The sequence below is a fragment of the Notamacropus eugenii genome, chromosome 3 (assembly GCF_028372415.1).
Source record: "Notamacropus eugenii isolate mMacEug1 chromosome 3, mMacEug1.pri_v2, whole genome shotgun sequence".
Taxonomy (NCBI): domain Eukaryota; kingdom Metazoa; phylum Chordata; class Mammalia; order Diprotodontia; family Macropodidae; genus Notamacropus; species Notamacropus eugenii.
The window spans coordinates 302,412,237-302,437,150 of record NC_092874.1 but is presented as its reverse complement, the minus strand read 5'-3'; the positions used below and the strand labels follow the sequence as shown (position 1 = coordinate 302,437,150).

Sequence of the window (24,914 nt, the reverse complement as noted above, 5' to 3'; positions counted from 1 at the left end):
GCTAAGCGTCCAAAATGCATTGGAAAAGGGGAGTCATCAGACTTGACTCACATCCGGGGTCTGCTACTTGCTTCCTGTGTGTCTTGGGGCGAGACTCTTGCTCTCTTGGGGCCTCATTTCCTCAGCTCTAAAATGATGAGTTTGGGCCAGATGGGTCCTCTCATGGTCTAAGATTCTCTACTCTTTTTAAAACCCTTCCAGCATTAAGCCATGGTGATTCTGTTTATGATTCTGTCAGGATAAGATGGGATCACAGCCACTTTGATCCCCTACTCTCAGAGCCTCTATGTCTACGAGAGAGATATGACACCCCAGAACCCCATCATTGCCTGACCAATGTTAGGCAGAGCAATAGGATGGAGCTTGGACCCTGGGGTGCAGTTTGAGCCCTGGTGCCACAGCTAGCCAAGACCCATGACAGAGCAAATCAGAGTGAGGGGGCCCTTCAGCATGCTGGGGGTGAGGAGGGTGAGGAAGGGCCTTCTCAATCCATGAATGACAAGAGCTGAGTATAAGACCTCATCTGGACCAGTGACCTCAGGGGCCCAGGCGCTTTGAGAGGAAGGGAAAAACTGCACCTACCAAGGTGCAAAAACAGTCTCATTGTTTCAGGCTAAACAAGAATCACTCGTCTTGTCTAGTGACCTCTGTTACTCCCACTCATTTTTGGCTGAAAAACCAGCCCATTCCCCACAGGGTCATTTTCAGTTCTATTTGAGAAATCCCCCCAATAAAAATGTCAAATGGAGAGGGATTCTGGCTCCCCCCAGGAAGAATTTGGCCCCTTTCCAGGACAAATTCTTCAGCCAGAGATTGCCCCAAGAAAATGCCATTTGCTTTATTAGAGTAAAAGAGGGAAAGTGGAAAAAATAACCTTTAAGCTATTGGCCTCATCTCACCAAATGAATCTGGAAATACTTTTCAGGCTGAACCACTTATTGAAAGGATGATGAGCATTTTGGTGACCAGTCATCAGCAGTCAGATCCAGCTGAGGCTCTCAAGAACAGTTTCCATCAGCATGGACCTAAGGGGTCCAAAAATATGGACACTAGACATGGGTCTCATGAATTCTGGTTGGGGGGTAGTGCCATGACAGGAAGATAATAGTGGCTAATAGTGGGGAATTGTGGGGGAATAGTGAAGACATGAGGAGACCTTTGGTGGAAAGAGGATTTTGAGTCAAAGACCCAGGTCCCCATCCTAGCTCAGTCACTTGGGTAACCTGAGACAAGTCACTGACTTTCTGGGCCTCAGTCCCCTTATCTGTAAAGAGGAGAGAGGAAAACTGGAATAAAGAACTTCTAAGGTCCCTACAGAATTAGAACCACAAGTGGTTGGAAATGGAAGCATCATTAAAGATTATTTCCTCATCTATATCTATTGCAATGATTCTCTCCTCAAGGCCCAACCTTGGGCCAAATCCCATCTCTTGGGCCAGAAACCTTCCCTGACCCCCTCCTCTTCCTAAATAAGACTATTCCCTCCCTCCCCCAATGTCCCCAGGGCATTTGTTCCTAGCTCACTAGACTTTGCATCACCTTTTTCTATGTGCATGATGTAGGCTCCTTGAGGGCAAGAACTGAGCTTTGTTTCATCTTTGTACCCCAAACAACTGACAGAGTCTTGCCTATAACAGAGGTTTGTGGACCTGAATTGGGGGAGCATGTCCAGCCCTCTCATTTCATAGAGGACCACAGTGAAACAAAGGGGGAGGACCTTGCCTAAAGTCACCCAGCTGCTGATAGAACCTCATCTTGGATTTCCTGAATCTTTTGATTCCAACTCTATATGATCTTCATCATTCTCCCTTTTCTAGGGCCACTAAATGACATTTGCTTCTAGAGTGAAAATACCTGTCACCTTGTGACACAGCAGCTTAGTGACAGTGTGCCTTGAGGGCCTCCCTGGTGCCGGGCATAGGGAAAGAATCTCATAGATGCTCTTGTACATCATGGGAAAGAGAAACGAGCAAGGGGCGAGAGTCAGAAGGCTTCTAGTTTCCCTTCAATGAAGCCTAACTGCATCTCTCTGCCCACTCCATTTCTGCCCTCTGAAAAAGAAGAAAGCAGATCCCTCCTTATTTGATGGCTATAGAGTCATCCTGATGTCCTCTTGTCTCTGGTTCTCTCATATGATTCCCATGAAGCCAAAAGACCTTCCCCATCCTAAGTGTCCTCGTCTGCACCCTTGAGAGTTTATCTGCATCCTTCCTAAAAGGCAGCACCCAGAACTGAACCTAGTACTCTAGATATGGCATGACCAGGGCAGGTGAGGACAGGAAGACCTGGAAGCTCTGACTTCCTTAATATCACCTAAGATTGTGTGGCTTTTCTTGGCTGCCACATTGCCCTCAGGAACAACTTATAACTACTCAAACGGAGAGTGAATGATCAACTAGCCAGGCCTCATGGGACACCTCAGTGTGGTAGGTGATTAGAGAAGGGAAACCACCCCCCACTCTAGGGAGCCCAAGTAGGAGGGATGGCAATAGTGAGGCAAGAGATGGTGAAATCTGGTGATGGGCAGAGAAAGCGCATAGAGGAGGGCACCATTTTCCTAAAGAACAAGCCTTGAGCAGTCACTCCTCTGCTCAAGATGCCTCAATGGTTCCCCACTGCCTCTAGGATGAAAATATAGACTTTTAATTTAACACAGAAAGACCTTTACATCCAACATATCTCTCCCAATGACGTATTTCATGGTGTTCTTCATATACTCAATGTTCTAGCAAAATGGAGTTTCCTTGCTGCTCCCATCATCAACATTCCACCCCCTATTCTCAAGGATTATCCCAGGTTGTGCCCCATCCTGGAAGGTACTGCCTCCTTCCTTCTGTTTTGATGTGCATGGATATCCCTTGTGTTGGCTTATCTGCCCATGTCTCCTCTGTAGACGCTAACCTCCCCGAGGGAGGACTGCCTTGATTTGTATCTGTTTTCCTAGCCTAGCACAGTGCTCATTGCATAGCAGTTGGTTAATAAAATCCCATTAAATTGAATTCAATTCCTTTAGCTAACATCTGCCTCCCTGCAATGCCAGGCCTTTGATGGAGATGCTCCCATCAAATTCATGCTTTAGATGACTGACAACAGTCATCCCTGGCCCTCATCTTCTCTCCATGAGACTACACACGTTGGCTCCTTTGCTCAGACTTCATGCTGTGTTGGGGGCTCTCCTCTGCATGCACCCTGCTTCACTGCTGCCCTACCAGGTAGCTGCTCAGCCTTTGCAGTTTCTCCACGGAGAAACCACAACCATTTTTTCCTAAGTTTCTTCAAACCTGGTATGAACATCTGGAGGGATTTCTGAAGGTGATGAATCAGGATAAATTGGTTTGGCTGGAAACAGGATTAAGAGAACCAAAGAGGAGCCACCTTCTGCCTCAAAGAGTATGAGCGGGGATGTGCTGCCAGCCAGAAGCAGCATCTGTCATTCACCAGCCAAGGGCAAGAGTGATGCCCTCCACACACATATACACACATTCTAGATTTTAATATGTTATGATTCAGAATCGACTGTGCCCCCACCTCTGAGACAAATTTGGCTAAATTCATTCTGTTCTTTGGGCTTCCAATGCATGCTTTAGAAAATGAAGTAGTTGGTCTAGAAGATTCTAGGCCCCTCCCAGCTCTGACATCCCTTGTTCTAAGCCCTGGGTCATCTCTGACATTTTATGTCCTAGGTCCCTCATTCTTCTACGTCTCTGTATTCTAATGAGGGCCATCTCCAGCCATTGTGATCTATATCTGGCTCTGGAGGAGAAAGTGAGGCTGGTGGCTGCACAGCCCTCCCTCACTTAAATCCAATCCACCTCATCTCAAGGCATCACCTTCCTGACGTCACAGTCCTCTCCAGAAACAAACAATGACAACAGCACTCTAATGCTGTCACAGACTTGCCAAGGACACGTCCTCACAGTTCATCACGGCACCCATATGATTTGAAATGGCATCTTGTTTTCCCTAGTTTGCTCCCAAGCATTCCCAGTTCACTTTGCCAAACTCCCTGGGGTCCTGGGGCCATGTTTCCTATCAGACTGACGGTGATGCCTTGAGCCTTGGCCAGAGGCTGGTCTGACAAGCCAAGTGTGGGCCTGGCCCAAAGACGCGTCCTCACTTACCCAAGCAGTTGTGACCATCGTGAGCCAGCATGAAGCCATCATAGCAGGTGCATCTGTAGTTTCCCGGGATGTTGATGCACTCGTGGACACAGCCCCCGTTGTAGTAATCATTTTCACATTCATCTATGTCTGCAACACAGAGAACATGGGGGAGAGAAAGAAGGGAGGTGTCAGCAAAGCACTAAGCACAGAGTTCTGCTGACTGCAGACTTGAGCCACGTGTCAAGGGCCACAGGAGAGACAACCAGAACTGGAACTCAGACCCTTGTGAGCTCGGCAACCTTGGGAGTTGACTGTACCTTTGTGTCTCCATCCCTTTCTTTGTAAAATGGGGGAAATCAGTGGTGACAGCTCTGTCAGTCACAAAATACCACAGGTTGTAATTGTTTTTATCATTACCATTGGGGAAAGGGAAGGGAACAGACACTGATTAAGTGTCTACTGTGTGCTAACTGCTTCACAAATGTCTCATTTGATCCATTGTGCAACACAATCAATGAAGGGGACAGCAAGGAAATAAGAGGCACTTCCCAAACACCAGGAGGGTTCCTCTATCCCACCACACCCTGACCCTCCACCATTATAACTTGTATTCAGCTACCAAATGCCCCTCGATATGATAAACACCTTTAGAAATCACTAGCATCGCAGAGTTGGAAGGAAGGGACCTTAGAGGCAAACTTGTCTATTACCTGAGTTGGAATCATTTTTATACCATTCCTAGCTAGTGCTCATCCAGCCTTTGTTTGAAGAGCTCTAAAAGAACCCACTCCCTCCCCAGGTCACCCATTCCCCTTTGGGGCAGCTCACCATGTAAGGAATACTTTGCTGTTGTATTCAGTCATTTCGGTCATGTCCAACTCTTTGTGACCCCATTTGGGGTTTTCTTGGCAAAGATACTACAATTGTTTGACATTTCTTCCTCTAACTCATTTTATAGATGAGGAAACTAAAGCAAACAAAACAGGTTGAAGCAATTTGCCCAGGGTCACTCACAGCTAGTAAGTGTCTGAGACCAGGTGTGAATTCAGGTCTTACTGACTCCAAGTCTGGCTCCACCCATTGTGCCACCTAGCTGCCTCTTACATCAAACCAAAATCTACTTCTCTGTGACTGCTCCCCACATCAACCCTAATTCTGTCCCTAGAGTCATCAAACAATCAGTAAACAAGCATGCATTGATGGGGAAACAGAATGTTATTCTTATGCTCTTCCACTGAGAACAGTCATGTCCTCTCCTTGCTCCTTTACCTCAATTCTGCTCTTCTCCAGGCTAAGCAGTCCTAGTTCCATCATTAAGGCTTCATGTGACACAATTCCTACTCTCTTTGTGGTCCCGTTTACTCCCCTCTGTGGAACTGAGAGCTGAGCACCATGTGATCTGCCCTGGACAGAGGATAGCCCACTAGCTAAGTCTCCCCTTGGCTTACTGGGCTATGTGCCTCTCGGTGGAGACCATGATCACATGAGCTGCCTTGGCTACCCTAACCCACTGCTGACTCATCATCCTGTGAGCATTTCTACCTATCCCAGCGGACTGGGGTCTAAACCTGAATCTGTCTCTTGTCCTTGGATCACCTTGAGGAGCTTCCTTCCTTTCCTCCTTGTTTCCTCATTCTCCTCCTCAGTAAAACAAGGGGAGGGAGGCCTCCATTCTTCCCCATTCCCCTCAAGGAGGATTTGAAAAACCCATTTTCACTGAGATAAATAGGATCATGGAATGTAGTCTGACCTTGGGGTTCTTCTCATGCAATCATTTTACTGAGGAAGATGCCATACAGAGAAGTTTGCCTGAGATGGTGGGGGTAATGAATGACAGAGGAAACTTTTGAAACCAAGTCCTCCTATTCCAAGTCCAGCCTGCTGTCTACAATGGCAAGTGAGTGGGAAGGACATTCTAGGTGGATGTGGCCAGCAGCCCAGTGGAAGGAAAGTGCAGGCACCATTATCACCACAGAATATTTGACATTTCTGTCTCACATTGGCAAGGTCTTTTAAAGCAAGAAATCCCTCTGCATACATTATTCCATTAGCAACTCTTGCACAGTAGCACTCTGAGAGGGTCATCATATGCATGTGATTAAGAGAGGTTGGTTTTTGTAGTAGAAAGCTCACTGCATTGCAAATCGAGAGATCTTGATTCAAGGCCTGTCTTTGCCCAGCTACATGATCCTGAACAATGAGAGTTTGTTTGGTGATTCCTGCCATTATGGATTTGGTTATTTTTTCCTATTCTGTCAGGTTTTTTGTTCTGCTGTGAAGGCCGTAGATTCTGCTTTTATAATTCCTATTTCTTTTTTTAAACCATTCGGGAACATATTACTGTAGTTTCATACTCTCTTGGGAACCCATGAGGTTCTCTGCCTCAAGGAATATTGATTCATTTTCTTTGTCTTGCAATATTTATTCACAGTTGTCTGGACTCTTTTACCTGATCTGAAGGCCATAGTCCTTTCTGTTATAAGTACCTATCTTGTTGGTTTGTGTGCATATTGTCAATGTCTTTAACTGTGTTTCTTTACTCCTGGAATCTTTGGTAGTTTTGGTCTCTTTCTTTCCTTAGAGTCCTCTATCACTCACTTTCTGACTCCTTCCTTTTGATGAGTTTTCCTCAGGGCTGAACCTCAAAGTCATCTTGGTCCCCTCCTGGCCCTGGACAGTTCATGGTTCATTAGCTCAGGTCTCTGCTCCAAGTGACTTCTTGGGGAACACAACTGACTCCAGCTGACTTTCTCTCAGGCTTAGTAGAGTGCCGCTTGCCCCCATACACATCCTACTTGTTCCCTCTTCCCCAGTTCTCTTGCTGAGTTCTGTTGTGGCACAGAGCACTGTTGTGCAAGCTCCTTGCTTTTGGATTTCCAAGTCACTGGCAAGAAGGGTGGTAGGAAGTGTAGAGTTGAGTGCTATTTGCAAGCCTATGGGTTGGCTTGCCAGCCTTGCGTCACTGGGGGAGAGGGTGCTGAGTGAGCATGTAAAGAATAGGGAATATTAACTTTCTCTGTTGCTAGTTCATCTTTTTTTAAAACTTTGTTTGGATTCCTGGTATCTTAGACCAGTGAAACAGCTAAATTTGCTTTATCTATTGAGTATGTTTTCTATTTTGGAAAGGTTTGAGAGTTCTGAGGATCAGAGAAAATCTCTAGGCTTCCATCTTGTTGGTCATGTGACCCTGGAGGAAATGATTTTCCAGATTATTCAAAGAGAGGAATGTTTTCCTCACTAAAAAGATCACAAACTTTTAAAAAAGTGACAAAAAGACACCATAAACCTATTTTCTTATCTGTACAATTATGAAAATGGTTCACAGCCACATAAAGGGTATGCTTGACAAAAACATGAGAAGAAAACAGGCAGGCATTCATTACCAAACCTTCTTGGCAGAATGATCCAACTGATGGAAAGATGCAGAGAATAAAGAACTCCACTATATCTAGTGTTAGTTGACTTTTTAAAAAGTATTTAACTTAATAGAACAAGATGTAGCAGTAAAGTCTTCCCTTGTCCCAATAATAAGACTCCCATGCTTAGAGGAAACATAGCATAGTGGAGTTATAGACTTGGGGTCAGGTAGACCATGGCTCAAATCCTCCCTCAGAAACTCACCAACTGTGTGATGCTGGGCACTTCAGCTTTTGGATGTCTTTTCCATGACATGAAGGGACTGTACTCAGTGATCTCTAAGGTCCTTTCTAGCTCTAAATCTATGATCCCATGTTAATTGATGACTTTATGTTATGAGCATAGAAGATTTCATGACAGAGAAGTAAGTTTGTTTAATTTTGACGTTGTCCAAATGATGACCCATATTTGGATGGTTGAGTCCATTGAGTTATAAATATAGCAATGATGTATATCCCCTCTCCTCGCTCCTTACCCAGTGATGCTATTTGTCTGTGAATCTCAGGAGAATCAGAACTGCAGGGCACAAAGGGAAACAGAGAGATGCCAGTGGGGAGTAGAAAGAATACAGCATGTTACCAAAGATATTTTCAGACACAAGGAAGTGACATAATCATATTATAAAGAAAATATGGGGCCGCAAAAGAAGGTTCTCTGGTCTTCACTAGTCTCATTGCAAGATCAAGGTTTGATGTGTGGACACTCCCTGTGCTTTTTTCATCCCCATGAACCATAGAAAGATGTGGATCTTCTATGTAGGCATTTGTTTTTACAAAAAGGCATCGATTGCTAAGAATTACATGGGGCAGGAAGGTGTACGTGGGGTGTGATCTTCACCAGTATAAGGATGCCCCACTCAGAAGAGATAATGGCTTAACTGAAGTTCTGAAACATATACTTATGATCCTCATTTCAAAGATGAAGATTCTGAGGCACAGAGAGGACAGCGGGGCAAGTGTTGGGTAGATTTCAGAAGGCTTTGGAAACCAGGCTTTGGATTTTGAGGAAGATATGGGCATGGCATAAATACTATCCAGAGGAAGATAAATGCCCATTACTAGCCAGAATCGAACAGGGATCAATGCCTTTGCTGTCAGGATGTGATAAACATCTATTTGATAAATCCTGTATTCTTATGGAGTTATAGGATGTCAGAGATGAGAGGGTCTAAGGAAAAAGTATTTGGGTGAAAGTCAAATCAGGGAGAAATTTAGGGTTAGAAATTTTTATTTTTGTCATTGAAGTATACTGTAGACAACCTGGACAGAAATAAGAAATACATGGGGAAATAGGGTGAGAGATCACAAGACTAGCTGAGAGACATGATGAGAGTGGGGGAGGGAAGACTTAAGTTATCCAGACACGTGTTAGAGCTATTTTTTGCCAATAGCAGTATAGCTAATGACATCTTGGCTTGCTTAGTTCTAATTTCTTCATTCAAAAGGTGAAGGAATAAACAAAGGAAAATCATAATGTGAATATGATGAGGAAGAACTAGTTACAGGAATGGAAGTGACCTTGGGGGAAGCGACCTCCTTATCCTAGAGTCTGTGCTGCAGAAAAGCAAGTCTGGGCCTCGTCTGACTAGTACCCGCTGATGTTAGTGGGGTCAGAGAAGAATGCAGGCAGGATCCATAGTCTAAAGTGCTTCAGAGGGAGTCGGCCCCAAAGGGATGGAAGATGCATGAGAATAAAATTCCCCAGATACAAAGGAAAGCAATGCCAGTGAGGAGAGAGAAGTGGGATGGATCTGAAGATGGGTGGGCAGTCCACCCCCAGGTTAGATGAAAGAAATGTAGAGGAGATGGAAGCAAGATCAGATAACAGGAGAAGAATATAAGAGTGTGGCATGCTCCTATATAAACAGTGTTAATAAATGCTCCTAGCCAGCTAAAGCTGTTTGGTGAAGGAAGCTAAGGATGACCAGTTATATTTTGAGAAAAGAGACCAAAGAAAGGATAGGACTTTTGCTTGAGCTGAATGGGATAAAGATAACTGACATCAAAGACAAAATTGAACTACTCAATGCTTTTCTCCCTCTTTTGTCTTCAAAAGAAAATAACCTTTTCACTGGAAAGGACAGAGCAAAAACAATTCATGTAGCTACTGCCCGAGAACATAAGGAGAAAAAAAAGAGAACGTCTCAATTCTTGGATGAACCCACATCACTTGGCCGAGAGGAATTTACATCCTCGGGTTCTAAAGAACTGTCAGACAAGACAGCTGAACTATGAGCGAGTCTGTGAGATCTAAAAGATCATAGGAAGTGGGAGAGGCATGACAAGACTTGAGGGGAAAATGTCCGGTCCCTTCCAACTCTCCACGTCTGTGATTCTGTAAGCACTTATCAATTATTTTATAGTGGGCATTCCTCCTGTAGGGGTTGGACTACGTCCACCTGATGTGTCCTCTGCCAACTTTTAAATTCTGTGATTCTGTGACCTTAGAACAGAGAATGTCAGAGCCAGAGGGGAGGGTCCCTATACCAGGGAATGTCAGACCTGGGAAAGGCCCCAGAATAGCGAATATCCCCAGAGCTGGAGGGGCCTTGGGCAGAGAGCACCACAAACTCCTTTCCCATGTGTTATATCATGCATGTTAATCTTCACAACACCCTGTGAGGAAGCTTTATTCTTCTCATTTTAGAGACAAGGAAGGTGGAGCATCCACATCTGACCAGTGCTGGCCTGGAGCTATATATCGTCCAGGCCTTATATCTGACCATTCTAAGGAAGGATTTCACCAAATGTTGGGTGCTTTTCCCCTCTTCACCTCCTCCCCACATTAATGCTTCCTGCTCTTGTCTTACTACAAATGGGAAGGAGATGGGGTGAGGGTCCATAAGAAAGAGGCCAAGTGGGAGCCCCAGATTGCCCCATGGGAACAACTCTTTGGGAAGTCTAAGAAGGCCCCAAGCTCTTTGGAGGTTAGAGTCTGATAGAAATCCAGACATGAGGCAAACAAACAGAATACAGCCTTCAAGTATCCACTTTCCTAAGAAAAATAAATCGAGTTCTGTTTGAGGAAATCTTTACAGGGTTCCAGGAAGCAAGAAGTTCAAAGGGAAGCCTTTGGCTGAGCCCATTTATGCCCACCACCTCTGGTCCCCGGCCTCATCCCAACCCTCCTGTTCCTGCCAATCTGAACTCACCACCCATGCCAGTTTACAAGCCTCCCTGCTTGGGGCCATGCCACTGCTCTCTACCAGGCTCAGCTTCTCCAGCTCCTACCCAGCAAGGGCAGCGGAGTGAGGACTGGATGGGGAGTCAGAATATTCTTGAACATGTGAACCCCATTACTCTTTGCCCTTCTTGTTCTCAGTTTCCACAATGAAAGGGTTGGACTGATGCCCTTGAAGTCCCCTTCTAGCTCTCACTCAGCCTGGAAACATCTTAGAGCCTTCTTTGTCCAGTTCAATCCTTAGGGTTTTCTCCTTGAAACTACCAAGAAGATTTCCTACGTGGAATGACAACTCAGCTCAGGCCAAAAGACATTTACGTTGGGCCTGCTGTGTCCAAGGCCCTGCTACCCTGAGACTACCTGACTTCAGAGGCCGGAGGAGTGGGTCTGAAATCTGACTCTATCCCCTCCTCTGTGACCATGAACCAGTTTCTTCCCCTGTGGAGATGAAGAGGAAGGCAACATTACAGAACAGAAGTGCCAGATTCAGAGTCAGAGGAGTTGGGTTTATCGCCTCCGGGATCTTGGGGGCATCAAGGCAAACCTTAGTCTCTGGACTTTGTCCCCTCCTCCCCAGCAGCCTGGCCTGGCCCCTTTCCTGAGCTCTGTCACCCACCCTGCTCTCAGATCCCTTGGCGAATTGCCTTCCCACTAGAAATCCAGAGGGTCAGAATTGTCTTTACACTTATATTTCTATCTCTAGTGCTCGGCACAGCTTGACGTGTAGAAGGTGCTTCTCTGTCTGCACTTCTGAGAATTTAAGCCCCTACTGTGTACCAAACACTGGGGGAGGAGCAGAAAATCAGAGTCTAGAAGAGCCCAGTTAGTGAGACACAGCACACACATGCATGCACATGTACACATGTGCATGTGCACACGTGTGCATGCCCATATGCGTGCACACATGCACACTCCCATGCATACACATATACACACAGATGCGCACACACAAGCACACACTCAGAGAGCACAGAAGACAAGGAACTTGAGTCTGATAATAGTGTGCTTGATAATGCTGTCTGTAGACTCTCAGGGAGGGGGAAGGGAGATATGCCTGTCCAGGCAACCAAAGGCTCCCTGGGAAGAAGTCAGGGGCCTTTGAAACTATAGCTTGAAAGCTTCCACCAGCCCCGTCCACTAAGACACCATCTTTGGCCACCCTTGTCTCAAACAGGAGGACTCTTTCTGCGTTGGGAGCTAAGGCAGTTGGCAAGAGAAAGGATTAAGGAGGCCAGGGTCACCACTGCAAGGTCTGGAAGGGCCTAATCAGCTTAACTTATTCCCTGGCCATCAGCCACACCTCTTCATGACCTCCCTTGGGACAAAAACAGACCTGGGAGAGAAGCGTAACCTGTGCCAGGGGCCTGAAGCACAGCAACATGAGACTAGAGCGCTGGACTCGGAGGTGGGGAGCCAGGGGTCAAATCCCAGCTTGAAGATTTACCACCAAGTGGCATCGGAGTGCTGGGCAAACCACTTCACCTCAGGCTGCCTCAGCTTCTTTGTCTATAAAGTAGGCACAAGAACAGCAGCTCCCTCCCAGAGCTGTTGTGAGGATCCAATGTGATGGTGATGGTCTTAGGATCGTGCCTGACACGTAGTAAGGATGCTAGCAATCACTATTATTATTTGGCTTGTCTGAGTTTCACTTCCCACACTTGTAAAATGAACAAATCTGGACTTCTGCAGATGGTCTTTAAGGCCCCTCCTTGTGCTAAGTCACCCCAGCAGAATGCAGATTCCTTGAGATCATCAGCTGCTTTGCTTTTCTCTTTGCATTGCCAGTGCCATGCATGCAGTAGGTGCTGAATAAATGCTTGTTGAATTGAATGAAATCCTAGTAATTCCCACTTCAACTGATTTTGATAATGAGAGCTCACCTTTAAAATGGTACTTTCCAATTGCAAGACACTTCTGCATATATAATTCCATTTGATACTCAAAACCATCTTGGATACTAATAATATAATACAGTTTTGCAAATGGGGAAACTGAGATTCAGGCAGAATATTGCAACTTAAAGTTGGATTTGAAGTCAGAGGCCCTGAGTTCAAATCCTAGCTCATCCACTAACCTCCATGAAAATTGCCTAGTTACCTAATGTTTCTCTTTGGACCTGGGGGAGAGGGGGGTTGGCCTAGATGAGCATTGCCAAGGTCCTCTCCAGCTCTAAATTCAGAACTGTGCATTGATAGTGCCTCAAGGCTTACAGAGTGACTTCACCCAAGTCAGATGGGTCATCAGTGATAGAACCTGAGAGGTGAGCTCTGGTCTTAGATCAAAAATTCCAGCCCCAATCCATTGCATCCCACTGCCTTTCTGAGTGGTTTGGGACCAAATTTTATTAACTGCTTTTGTCGGGGGAGGGTCAGTTCCAATAGTCAGAGGCAGAAATAAGGGGCCCAGCTCCATCATCTCTCTAGCCCTTTGCAACAGGCATATTGGCTCTGAAAGAAATGTCCTTTCAAAAGAAATAATGCCAGCAAAACTCAGAACAGATTCCACGAAACTACATGGGCCAGACTTCATGTATGAAAAGGCTGATTGTAGAAGAAAAGCATGAAATCTAATGACTCTGGGGAACTGGCAAGAAGGGCCTGAAAATCCTCCTAGAACGTCAGTACTGGGAGAGACCTTAGAACAGACAGTGGAGCTAGCTAAGGGGAACCTGAAACACAGGACTTCAAGAGCTTCCCTATCACCATCAAGTTAGCACTATCTTCCCAGTAACCTGGGCTCATTCTGAATTCCCCATCACCCCATATCCAATCTGTTGCCACGTCTTAGCCATTTGACCTTCAAAAATCTTTCCTCTGACCCTCCTCCTGCAGAACCTTATCACCTCACTCCTGGATCACTGCAATAGCCTGCTGCTTGGTCTCCCCACCTCAGCTTTCTACACACTCCAATCCTGCCTCCACTCACCTGTCAAAGTGTTCTTCTTAAGGTGCAGGTTTGACCATTTCAGTACCCCTCCAACTCAACAAATCCCAGTGATTCCCTATTACCCTCAGGATCAAATTCCTCCTACCTCTCTGAACAGTGGTTCTCTTATCCTTTGCTGGATCCTCCTACAGATCATTCACTCAAGGCTCTGTTCTAGGCCCTCTTCTCTCCTCCCTCTAGACCACTTCTTTTGATGATCTCATCAATGATCATCTCTATGCTGATGATTCTCCAATCTACCTTTCCTGCCCCAACTTTCCTGCTAACATCCAATCTCACATCTGCCACTCAGACATCTTGAAGTGTATGTCCAGCAGACCTCTTCAAATCAACGTGTCCCAAACAGAACTCATGATCTTTCCTTATAAACCTTCCCTGCCTTCTACCTTCCTTAATAATGTAGAGGGCACCACCATCCTCCCATCCTTCAGTATCCCACCCTTGGAGTCATCCTCTACTTCCCACTCTTTCTCACTACCCCTCCCCCCACTATCTAAGTTATTGGCACATAATAAATATTTATTGATTTTAAAAATCCTGATTGGATTTTAAAGCCCTGCACAACATGGCACCTTCTTACCTTTCAAGTCTTCTTGGTACAACTTAGGGACACTCACCTCCTTGGGGTTCTTACACAAGACAATCCATCAAGTCAAGTCAACAAGTAGGTGCTTAGTAAACACTTACTGACTTGACTTAATAGAGCCTGGAATGTCAGAACAGGATGAAGCCTTAGAACACGGACTCTCAAGTCTAGGAGGAGTCTTTGAGATCTTCTAGTACAAGGTCATTTTACATAGGGGACGTAGGGAACCAGTGAGGCACCTTTTTGCCTGCTCCCTCTTCTGACTCTGACTCCTAAAAGTTCACTGCCCAACAGGAGCCATCTTCTTCCCTTCTCTACAGAGGAAACAAGTAACAGACAGAACTGCTCTTTATGGGGTTTTGACAAGGTTACAGAAGCCAAATTTTCCAGATGAAAATGTCAACTGCACAAATACCCAAGCCAGCAGACTAATCAAAGCTCCTGGCCAGGACCAGGACCGACAGTGCTCTTTGGGAACCAGAGGAGGACAGTTGGGGGCTCCATTCAGTCATGCTTCTTTCTGCCTCATAAAATAACGATTTTCCTGTGGTGTTGAGGTTTTTTGACTCTATTGTAAAGAGCCAGTGCTTCTTTTTTTTGTTTGTTTCATTTTAATACTATTTTAGGACATTTTCCTAAGGGCTGCATTTTTTCAACCCCCTGTCTTTTGTGCCATGTTTCCCCCTACAGCCTGCTCCTGCCCTCTCTGAAGGGTCACCTTGCCTCACCTCCAAAGCCAAATTTGGAAGATGATTCAGTTTCACCTGGGAATGGTTCTTGTCAGTAAAGGTGGTTGGGATAAGAAATAGTGGACCCTTCTCTGATCAGCTATCTTTGCCTTAGCTCCCCCTTCACTGACTTGGGAGCTTTTGGCCAAGTCATGGCACCAGTTCCCATTTTTCTGACCCTTTGACTTGTCATCAGGTCCTCCTCTGATACTCCAATGCAGTGGGCAAGGCATGTGAAAACCTTGGCTATTGACGGCTCTCCTATTGGAACCCAAACTCTGGCCAGTCCATGCTATTTAAGCTAAGGAATGCTTAGAATACGGGCTTTTCATACAGGCTGTGTGCCTGTCCTAGGACTCACCAAGCCAAGAGGCCAAGAGAGAACCATGACTGAGCTGTAAGCCACATTCACTCTCAGGACTCCCAAGTTGGTCACTGCTCATAGTGTCTGTTGGTGGAGGGATAAGATCATTGATGAGATGGGAACTAAGAGATCATTTAGTCCAATCCTTGAGTTTTACAGAGATGAAGCCCAGAGATGGGAAGCAAGCGGCCCCAGGCCATAGTAAGTGTCCAAGTGGGATTCCAATTGAAGTCTTCTGACTCCAAAGCCAGTGCTCTATCCATTGCCCCTCATTGTCTCCCAATTAGAGAGGTTTCACATGAATGAAATCAGAGACCACTGGGGTCCAGATCTGGAGCTACAAGGGACCTCAAACATCATCTGGGCAAACAAGCTCAGACTGGGAGGGTGACTTGCTCCTGGGCACACAACTCTCAAGTTTCGAGCTCAAACCCAGGCTTCCTCATCTATGGTCTTTGCTCTTACTACTTTGCCAGGCTATCTTGTGGTTGGAACAAGGGATTTGTTTTGCAAAGACCCAGGGCCTCTGGCATAGAGTCTTTATTACTGAAGGAACCCGCAGTTTGGGCACTAATTATGTCCCTGGAATGAGGCTGGCTCATGGTGGCAGCCTCCTGGGGACGATTACAACCCTTGGTCTCCAAAGGTTCCAAGCTAGGTTTTCTAAAAAAAATACCACCCCAGTAGCCAACTGGCATCACTTCACTTTGTCTTTTCATTGGAGCAGGTGGGAAAAACTGCCAGGCAGCAGGCTAAAGAACAGGGCAAGTGACATGGACAGAGTTCATGTGCATGGGCCTCATTCTAATGGACACTGGTGAGCTCACGTGGACCAAGGTAGGGTGGGGACCCATGTTCTAGATTTCTGGACTGAGGCCTACAGAGCTGCGTTCAGGTCTTGGCTATACTGTTTACTAGGTCTACAATCATGGACAGGTGCCAAGGTCACTGGACCTCAGTTTCTTTACTTGTAAAATGGAGGGGGAGGAGGGAAGGAGACATGAGAGCCATCATCAGAGTTCTTTGTCACATGGAGGAAGGAGAGGCCAGAGCTGACCTGAAGCTAAGTGAACCAAGCGGTGGCCATTGCAAAGGCACATTTGGGATCTATGTTATCTTAACCACATTCAGTAATGTTGAGTAATTAACATCCATGTGGTAATTTCTGCAGAAAAAAAAGATGAAGACTATTGTCTTTGACCACAAGCGGACAGTCTAATGACATTAAATGTCAATAAACCTTTAGTGAGTGCTCACTGCGTAGCAGGTAGATACACAGTGCTAAATGCAGCTACACCAATAACCAGACTACTCACTAGAAAACTGGGTGAACAGGAGAGGTCAGAGAGGCCTGAGACAGTCAAAGAGGGAGAGGTCATTTCCAGTTGGGAGGCTCAGAGAAAGCTGAACAGAACCTGGGGACAAAGGCTTTAGAGGACACCTCATCAGGCAGTGTTCCAAAGTGGTTAGAACAAGTGCCTGGGAGTTGGCAAAACCAGGATTTCCTGGCACATCTTGACTGTGTGACCCTGGGTAAATCACCCTCTCACAGCTCTAAGCAACTCTGGGAGACTTTTAGGTTGCAGAGAAAGTAATGACCTGCCTTGGAAGAGGCCCAGAATTTTGGTGACTGTCCCTGCCTGTCACTCACTCAGAAGCCTGGATTCCCTGACCAGGAAACACCAGGCATATTAGGGGTACCCAGCGGGAAAGTGGTCAGAGTGTAGGAGATGGATTCAGGAAGACTCAAGTACCTCAAATTGTGTGCCCCTTCCAGTGAAGCCAATGCTGTCTGGATCTTACCAGCTTCCAGAACAGGCCAGCGGCAAGCAGTATGCCCATCCTAGAGCCAGCCTGGCTGGGGCAAAGGCTTGTGGCTGACTCAGCTGCAGGGGAAGGAGTTTCTGAGTCTCTAATAACAACCCCAACCACAGCAACATAATCACAATAATAGGTAGCAGTGACACAGGGCCCACGATGTGCCAGACAAATATGATCTCATGCGATCCTCACCATAACCCTGGCAAATTATTGTACTCATTTTACAGAGGAGGAAACTGAGGCAAACAGAAGCTCCAGAGGGCAGGTTAGGATAACACAGCCAGCAAGTGTCTGTGGCTGGATTTGAACTCAGATCTTAACTCCAGGCCCAGTGCACTATCCACTACACCACTTACGTAACCTCTGTGACCTGACCACATGGAAAGTATGCCTCTCAGGGGGAGCTCCATTGGTGTGGGCAGAATTTACCATGACCACAACTTGTCAAAAGTGCTTTTGAATTCTTGTGGCTACTGGGAACATTTTGAATGAAGTTCGTGTGAACGTCCTGTTCCAGGGACCATAATCATTTGTATAAGAGATTTCTGCAATTGGCTCCTGGCTTGCACTACTGAGGGCAAGAGAGAAGTTATCCCCAATGGTCTCAAAGGTCCCTTCCCTTTCTAAACCATTGATCTGATGACCATTTCACAGATGAGGAAAAGGAGGCCCAGAAACTATACCAACTCTAAATCTAAGTCAGACATTCCTAAGTGTCCTGGGTAGGGTTTCAGTCCATTACCACCCCACTCCAAGTTCTTTTTTGTTTTAATCTCATTAAATCATTATGGGTCAATACCCTGATTTTTAGAAGGTTTTTTTTATTGCTCTTATTTTTTACATTATGATCACTTGCAAATACTCTCCTCACCAACATCCAATGAGCAAAGAAACCAGCCATGTAAAACCAAGTGACTTCATCTGAGAGTATATACAGCATTCCACACCACTAGTCCCCCACCACTCCCGTGAAACGAGAATTCTACTTTCTCACCTCCTCTCTAGGGCTAACATCAGTCATTATAACACAGGGTTGTGTTACAGTCACACAACTGGTTTAGCATTTTTTTCCTTTACAATGTTGAGGAAATTGCAGTCATTCTGATTCTCTACACCAGCTTGTTCTGGCATTGAAAGCAAACCAGGAGATTGGGTTGAGCCCATAAACTACTAACAGTCTGTACCAAGGGGTGAGGCAGGGGAGAAACTGGGGATGAGACTTGGGAGTCTGGTGTTGTTCCTTTTCACCTGTGTGATTTTCGATCAGTGACTTCTGTCCTCTTTGGATAATCACTGTGGCCTTCCAAGCTCTCAGGCCCTTGTGCAAAGAGCCCTTGGTCAGCCTGGGCATCTCTTCATTGGCACAGGCCCTTCCTATCTCCCATGGTTGGCATTCCAGACTCCCTCCAGTCTGGTGCCAACCTCTGTGTTTAGCCTTCTTGCCTTTTGCTCCCTCTCTTCCATGTCCCCTGTGCTCCAGACACATGCACCCCTCTGCCCTCTAATTCTACACCCTCCCTGCCTTGGCCTCTGCTTGTTGTCCTCTCTCCCTCCCTCCCTCACCTTCTTCACTTTCTAAAGCCCAATCAAAGTCCACCTCCCCCAGGAAGGCCCCCTAAAATCTGTAGACAACATAGCCACCTGTGCCCTCTGCTTGCCCCTTTCTGATACAATTACCCTCAGACACTGGGTGTAACTCTGTATAATGGATAGAAAAGCAGTCTGAAAACTGGAGAACCATATGGCCACAGGAGGTACCCAGAGTTCTGTAGACAGTAGGTGCTTGGTAAATGTTTAAGTGAGCCTATGCAATGCTGCCAGAATAGGGGCCCTCAAATTATGTGACGTGGGCTGTCCTTGGGCCAGTACAAAGATGCCAAGGCTCGTCTACCCCTCTGGCTTTCATCTCTCTGCCCTCTTTGGTAAAAAGAAAATTCATGGGGTTTCCTGGGGAGAAATGACCTTTCTTTTAATTGGATAATTGGAAGAACTTGAAGGATATCAATCATTCAGCAAACATTTACCAAGCACATTCTGTGTGCAGAGCCCTGTGCCAGACCCTCCAGGGGCACAGACATGAAAAAAGAGCAGATCTTGTCCTCAGGAGCTCCAGATGGGGCTGAGGGACAGCTTCAGGGACATGGGCCGTACACTAATCAGAAGAAGGAAAACTTTTCTTTTACAAAGTAAGCCAGGTCTAATGAGGGAGATGTGCCTGGTAACAGGGAGTGTGAATGGTTGGTCAGGCTGAAATCAGTGAGGGAGTCAGCAAGTTTATAGTGAGCACTCCCTGTGCCCAGCACTGGGAAGACAAAGAAGGCAAAGAATTCATCCTCTGACCTCAAGAAACTTACAGTCTAACTGAGGAGAAAGCACAGAATTGGGTACTTACAAGAGACTCACCAAGTAAAGGGAAGATAAACTGAGGCAGGAAGGCACTAGCAGCTCAGGAAATGGAGAGAAGCCTCTGGCAGAAGGCTGGATTTAAGCAGACTCTCAAAGGGAGGCAAGAGAAGAAGGGGAGGATGGAGGGAGGGACAGAGGAAGGGATGGAGAAAAGGAGGGCGGGAGGGCTTTCCAGGCACAAGGAACAAATGGATGCCATGTATAAGGAGCAGTCGTCAGGCCAGGGCTGCCAACTGCAGAGTATTCAGAGGGGACTCAAGTGCAGAAAGACAGGAAATGTAGAAAAGAGCCAGATGGAGAATGGCTTTGAATGTCAGAGCATTTTCTATTTTATTCTGGAGGTACCAGGCATAGAGCAGCAAAGGTGATATGGTCAGACCATCCCTTCTGCAGGCCCTTGAGGTGGGGAGACCGACCCTGGCAATAGTCCATGCATGAAGTGCTGAGAGCCTGTACCAGGATGGTGGCTGTGTGAGGAAAGAGAAGGGAATATTGAGAAGAGATGTTGTAAAAGTAGAAATGACAAGATTTGGCAACATCTTAGGCATGCAGAGTAGGCAAGACTGGAATCAAGGATGCTGCCAAAGTTGTCAAGACCTGGGGACTGGGAGGATGACAGGACCTTGACAAGAATTAGAAAGTTGGGGAAAGGGGAAGGTTTAGGGGGAAAGAATTAGTGTTGTCTGGGAGTTTGAAATCCCTATGGGAACTCCAATCCAAGATGTTAAAAAAAGCAGTTGATGAAAAGGCTAGGAAGGTTAGAGCTAGATTCATAGATTCAGGAATCACCTTCATGGAGATGATCATTGATCACCTGGGAGCTGCTGGGATCAGGATGTGAGAGCACTATGTATGGAGGATCAGGAGAGCAGAGTGCAATGAGCCTCTTTGGGAGGGAATTTCATCAGGTACAAGCTTGACGGAATGACCTCTGAGGACCCTTCCAACTCTGAAAGTCTGTGATTCTATGGGTGGCGTGTATGCAGCCACCAAAGCTTTCTGAGTGAGGGAGTTACACTGGCACCATGGAAGGAATGATGGATGGGAGGCTGAGGACCTCTTCTTGAACACAGGCTCCTTTACCTCTCTGGGCCTCAGTTTTCTTCATGGGTAAAATGAGAGGGCTGGGACTTGATGCTTCTTATGCTCCTAACTCTAAATCTGTGAGCCTTTGATTTTCTCTGTGAATAAGGATGAGAGCTCTGGCATCTTGAAGTGGGAAGGGCCCAAAACCATGGGAACCAATATAGAGGCTAAAGCAATAGTTTGGGCAAACAGGGATGACCATTCACTAGGGTTGAGGGGTTGGGGGGGGGTGTGCCTGGGAGGATGTCAATCCATCCATTCCAGAGACTGAGGCACAGACTTCTTGTGTCAAGGTCAGCCCAAAGAACCCCGCTTTGAGAACCACTGACCTGTGCCTATGAGCACAGTCATCCCAGCTCTCCTGACAGTGTGGGATCGTCCTGTGAGGAGAGCACCATAAGCATGACCATTTCTGAGGCCCGAGAAGGGGCTGGTTTATCCGTAGTCATGCAGCCAGAGAGCATCAGAGACGAGCCTCAGGCTTTGGGACTGCAAGCCCTGTCCATTTCATCAGGGATAACGGGGAGGCCTCCAGGAGGCAGGAGCCATTTTCAGTAGCTGTCCAAAGTGGCTCTGAGTTTATTTTGTTAGGGATAATGGCCTTCTCTGGGTCACATTCCTCCCATAGAAAAGCAAATACAGAGAACTGTAATAAAAGGCAATTCTAAAGGAAACCTGAAAGTGGCTCCCAATGAAGGAGCCTGGCAGGAAAGCCACAAGAAGCTTTCTGGGCTCTTACCAATGGCTTCTCAAAACCTGTGGAAAACCCTCAATCGGAGGCTAACAACAATGTCCTTTGGTGGACTTAAAAGCATTTTCACAGACTGGATCTCCTGAGTACCGGAGGTACAATTGATGGGGCTGGCATTATTGTCATCCTCATCCTCATCTGAGAGATGAGGAAACAGGCCCAGAAAGGTTGTGACTTACTCCATGATGTTTTTCATAGATTCAGAATTGAAAAGGACATGAAAAGTTATCTTGTTCAGTTCTCTTATTTTGCAGAAAATGAGACTGAATCCCAGATAGTCACAAAACAAGTGTGTGGTATGGCCAGGACTTGAATCCAGGCCTCAAAATCCTGGTTCCAGGTCCCTGTGCCGGGATCCTACATATAGGACCAGAAGAGTCTTAGGGTCTGAGAATGTTCACATAGAAAGAGATATCAGGGCCCTCATTTTATAGACAAGGAAACTGAGGCGTAGAAATGGTGATATCCTTAAGGTCTAAGATCCAGCTGGAGAGAGAGCAGGCATGGTGCAGAGCCTGGCATCCAGGGCTTGGATCTGATGTTCCACAACACCTAATCACTCTCAAGCTCCCTCCTTGAGGGCCATGCTGGAACAAGGACACATTTGCAATGGCAGCGTGGTAGGGGAAGAAGGATGGTAGAATCTCCAGGCTGTAAGGGACCTTGGGCCATCTAGTATAGCCCAGACCTGAGCAGTTCTTGTGCCCTTCTGCCTGAGGAGCTCTGAGGAATCAGGGGAGCCCTGGCATGCTGCAGGCCCCCAGCCCAGGCCTCCCTGGGACTACTCCAACAGAGGAGGGGTCCTTCCAGGTAACCTAAATCTGCCTCCTGGCAGCTTCCCTCCCTCCACTGCTCCAGATTCTGCCCTCTCGGACAAACAGGAAAAGCCTAATCCCTCTTCCCTGTAAAAGGCTTTATTACATTCCTGCTGGGAAGATAAAGTGGGCCCTGCCCTCATGGAGTTTACAAGCTTCCTTCAGAGAACAGAGGAAGAAACTGAAGCTTAGACACACAGTCCCAGAATACTGTTGTTGTGACTCCCTGCCTTGGGACTGTTGGCTGCCCTCCACCCTGCCCCATATACCCAGAAGGCAGGCACCCGGGCTTGCTAGATGGACTGTCACCCAATCCTGTGGCTGAATCTACTCTGGGCTGGAAAGCACTCTAGATTTTAAGGTCGCCAGCCCTTACTTGTCTTCAGCTGAGGTTTTCCTGACATTCTCAAGCTTCTTCCTTGTCTTCGAGGGCCTGTGGGGGAGGAACTAGGGCTGTTTAGCCTGGAAAAGTGTCCACATTAGTGACATGACTTGGGTACCAAAGGGTCACCTCGTGAAAAAGGAGGCCCAGAGGGACACTTGGATCGAATGAGTGGCAGGAGAAGGCTGGGACACAAGGCTGGCCAGGGATAGTGGAAAAGAGATTTTTCTGCTTGGCCCCAAAGGGCAGACCCAGGAGCCATGGGGGAAATAACAGGGAGGCGGATTTTGACTGGCAATGATCTGAACTGTCCAAAAGCACAACAGGCTGCCTTGGAAGGCTGTGAATTCCCTGTCACTGGGGGTATTCATGTCTGGACTATCTATTTGCCAGGGATCATGCTGTGAAGAAAAGAGCATGTAGCTTGATTGATTTGTAGTCAAGGGGACCTGGGTTTAAATTCCAACTCAGCAGCTTCCTAACTGTGTGACTTTGAGAAAGTCACCATACCTCTCTGTGCCTCAGTTACTTCATCTGTAAAAAGGAGGGAGTGGACTAGATCTCTCCCAGCTCCCAATCTAGAGTCTTGTACAGTAGAGGAGATTCCCAATCAAGCAAGGGTAGGACTCAGCGGCCAATGACATTTCTTCCAAGGTTGAGATCTTGTGAAAATTGCCTGGTTTCCTCTTATCCCATCCCCTCTTGCCTCCCTAAACTCTTCCTGGCCTCCCAAGGGGGTAAAATACCTTTACTTTATCAAGAATTAAACTGCAGAGTGCTCTAAATCACAAATGATGAAAATACTTTAATAAGACCTTGGTCCAGCTACACTAACAGTGCTAATTGGTTTCAAGATTTTTTTTTATGTCTGACTAAATGGATTCCTGAGTATGTTATTAGGGGAAGGTTTCTTTCTCCCCACTCCTAATAACAGAGTCCATAATCCGCCCTAATTTAAGTGGCGGACATCCAGTCACAGGGCAGATATTCAAAAAGTAGGAAGTGACTCTTTCACCCACTGTGGATGCTGGGCTTGGAGATGCAACAGGAGAGCCTTTCCAGGCTGGGCCCACAGACCCAAGACAGGATCCTCTTCTCCCCATCTCAGTGACCACACTTTGACACAAGCCACATCCCAGGAGGATCTTCTTGCCGAAAATGAGCATAACAAAAACTTCCCTGAAACCTGGCGAGGAGGATGCAGGCTCCTGACTTCAGACTAAACAACCATTATCAAAAGGGCGGCAGTTATTTAAACAAGGCATTTAAGGCCCGGCCTCAGCCTCTGGCCCTTCATCAGAGGGGCTGTTTCTGATTATCAGCAAGGGCTTTTAATTAAGATTAGTAAGGCCTAATTCCAGCTATAATTTGACTTCTTTCGTTAGCAAATGTCTAGAAAAATGAGGCAATTAAGTTTAAATGAGATGAAGTTTCAATGGCATATGAACTCCCTCCCCCAGCCCCCTTTAATAATAGAATGCATCGAAGCTGACCTGGAGAGGTTAATGCAGACCAGAGCTGGGCAGCCAGCTGGGACAGGAGTGAGACCTGGACTTGTTTGTGGGCAATGGGGAGGGGGAGTGGGGAGAGAGGCTTCCAGCCCTTGGGAAAAACCTGGTGGAAAGAGGAAACATCCCCTGGAGAGAGTCTGGGTATCCCGGGGTTACTGTCATCGAGAGCTTTCATTAGGATTGCTCATTCTTATCAGAGAAGCAATTTGGTAGAGTTAGATAAAGTATGGGTCCTGGAACCAGGGAGCCCCAGGTCTGCCTCTGACACTTTCTAATCTGAGCCTCAAGCAGCTATCTCAGACTCCTCTGAGGTATGGGAGAGCTATCCTCTGCATTGGTACTCACAGATCCTTGGTTTTATCATGGTCACCATCATCGTCACTGGCAATAGCAGCAGCCCCATGGCATAAGGGAAGAGGCCTAGATTTGTGTGGAGTCAGAAGACATCAACCCAAATGGAAAAACGGTCTGGAATGAGGGGATCTGGCTGGCCATGCTGGCTCTGCTCACACAAGCCCCTTCCCCTCCCCAGGCCCATGTTGTCCTCAGTAAATGAGGCTCCCAAAGCAGGGAGGTTACTTACTCTAGAGGAACCCTAACCTCTGCCATTAGCTTAGTGTCAGCTGAACCTGTTTTCTATAAAGTACAAAGAATCACATTTCCATTCCCTCCCTGTGGAACATTTGAGAGGAAAATGCTCAGCCACCTGAAATAGAGAGAGGAAGGAGTCTGCTACTCAAGGAGAAGGCCCTCGTGCCATGCTCCCAGAACTAACATTTCAACAGCATTAGTGCACAAGGCTCAGTAATTTGGAGGAA

General features: G+C 46.7%; 1 protein-coding gene across 5 annotated transcripts in view; it reads right to left on the bottom strand.

Moving 5' to 3' along the window:
• Positions 1–24,914, bottom strand: part of SCUBE1 (signal peptide, CUB domain and EGF like domain containing 1) — a 256,758-nt gene that overhangs the window by 217,720 nt on the left and 14,124 nt on the right. For all 5 annotated transcript variants that reach the window (XM_072596364.1, XM_072596365.1, XM_072596366.1 and 2 more), the window contains exon 3: positions 4,122–4,250. In XM_072596364.1, the coding sequence (XP_072452465.1) occupies positions 4,122–4,250 (129 nt within the window). The remainder of the gene's footprint in view (positions 1–4,121; positions 4,251–24,914) is intronic.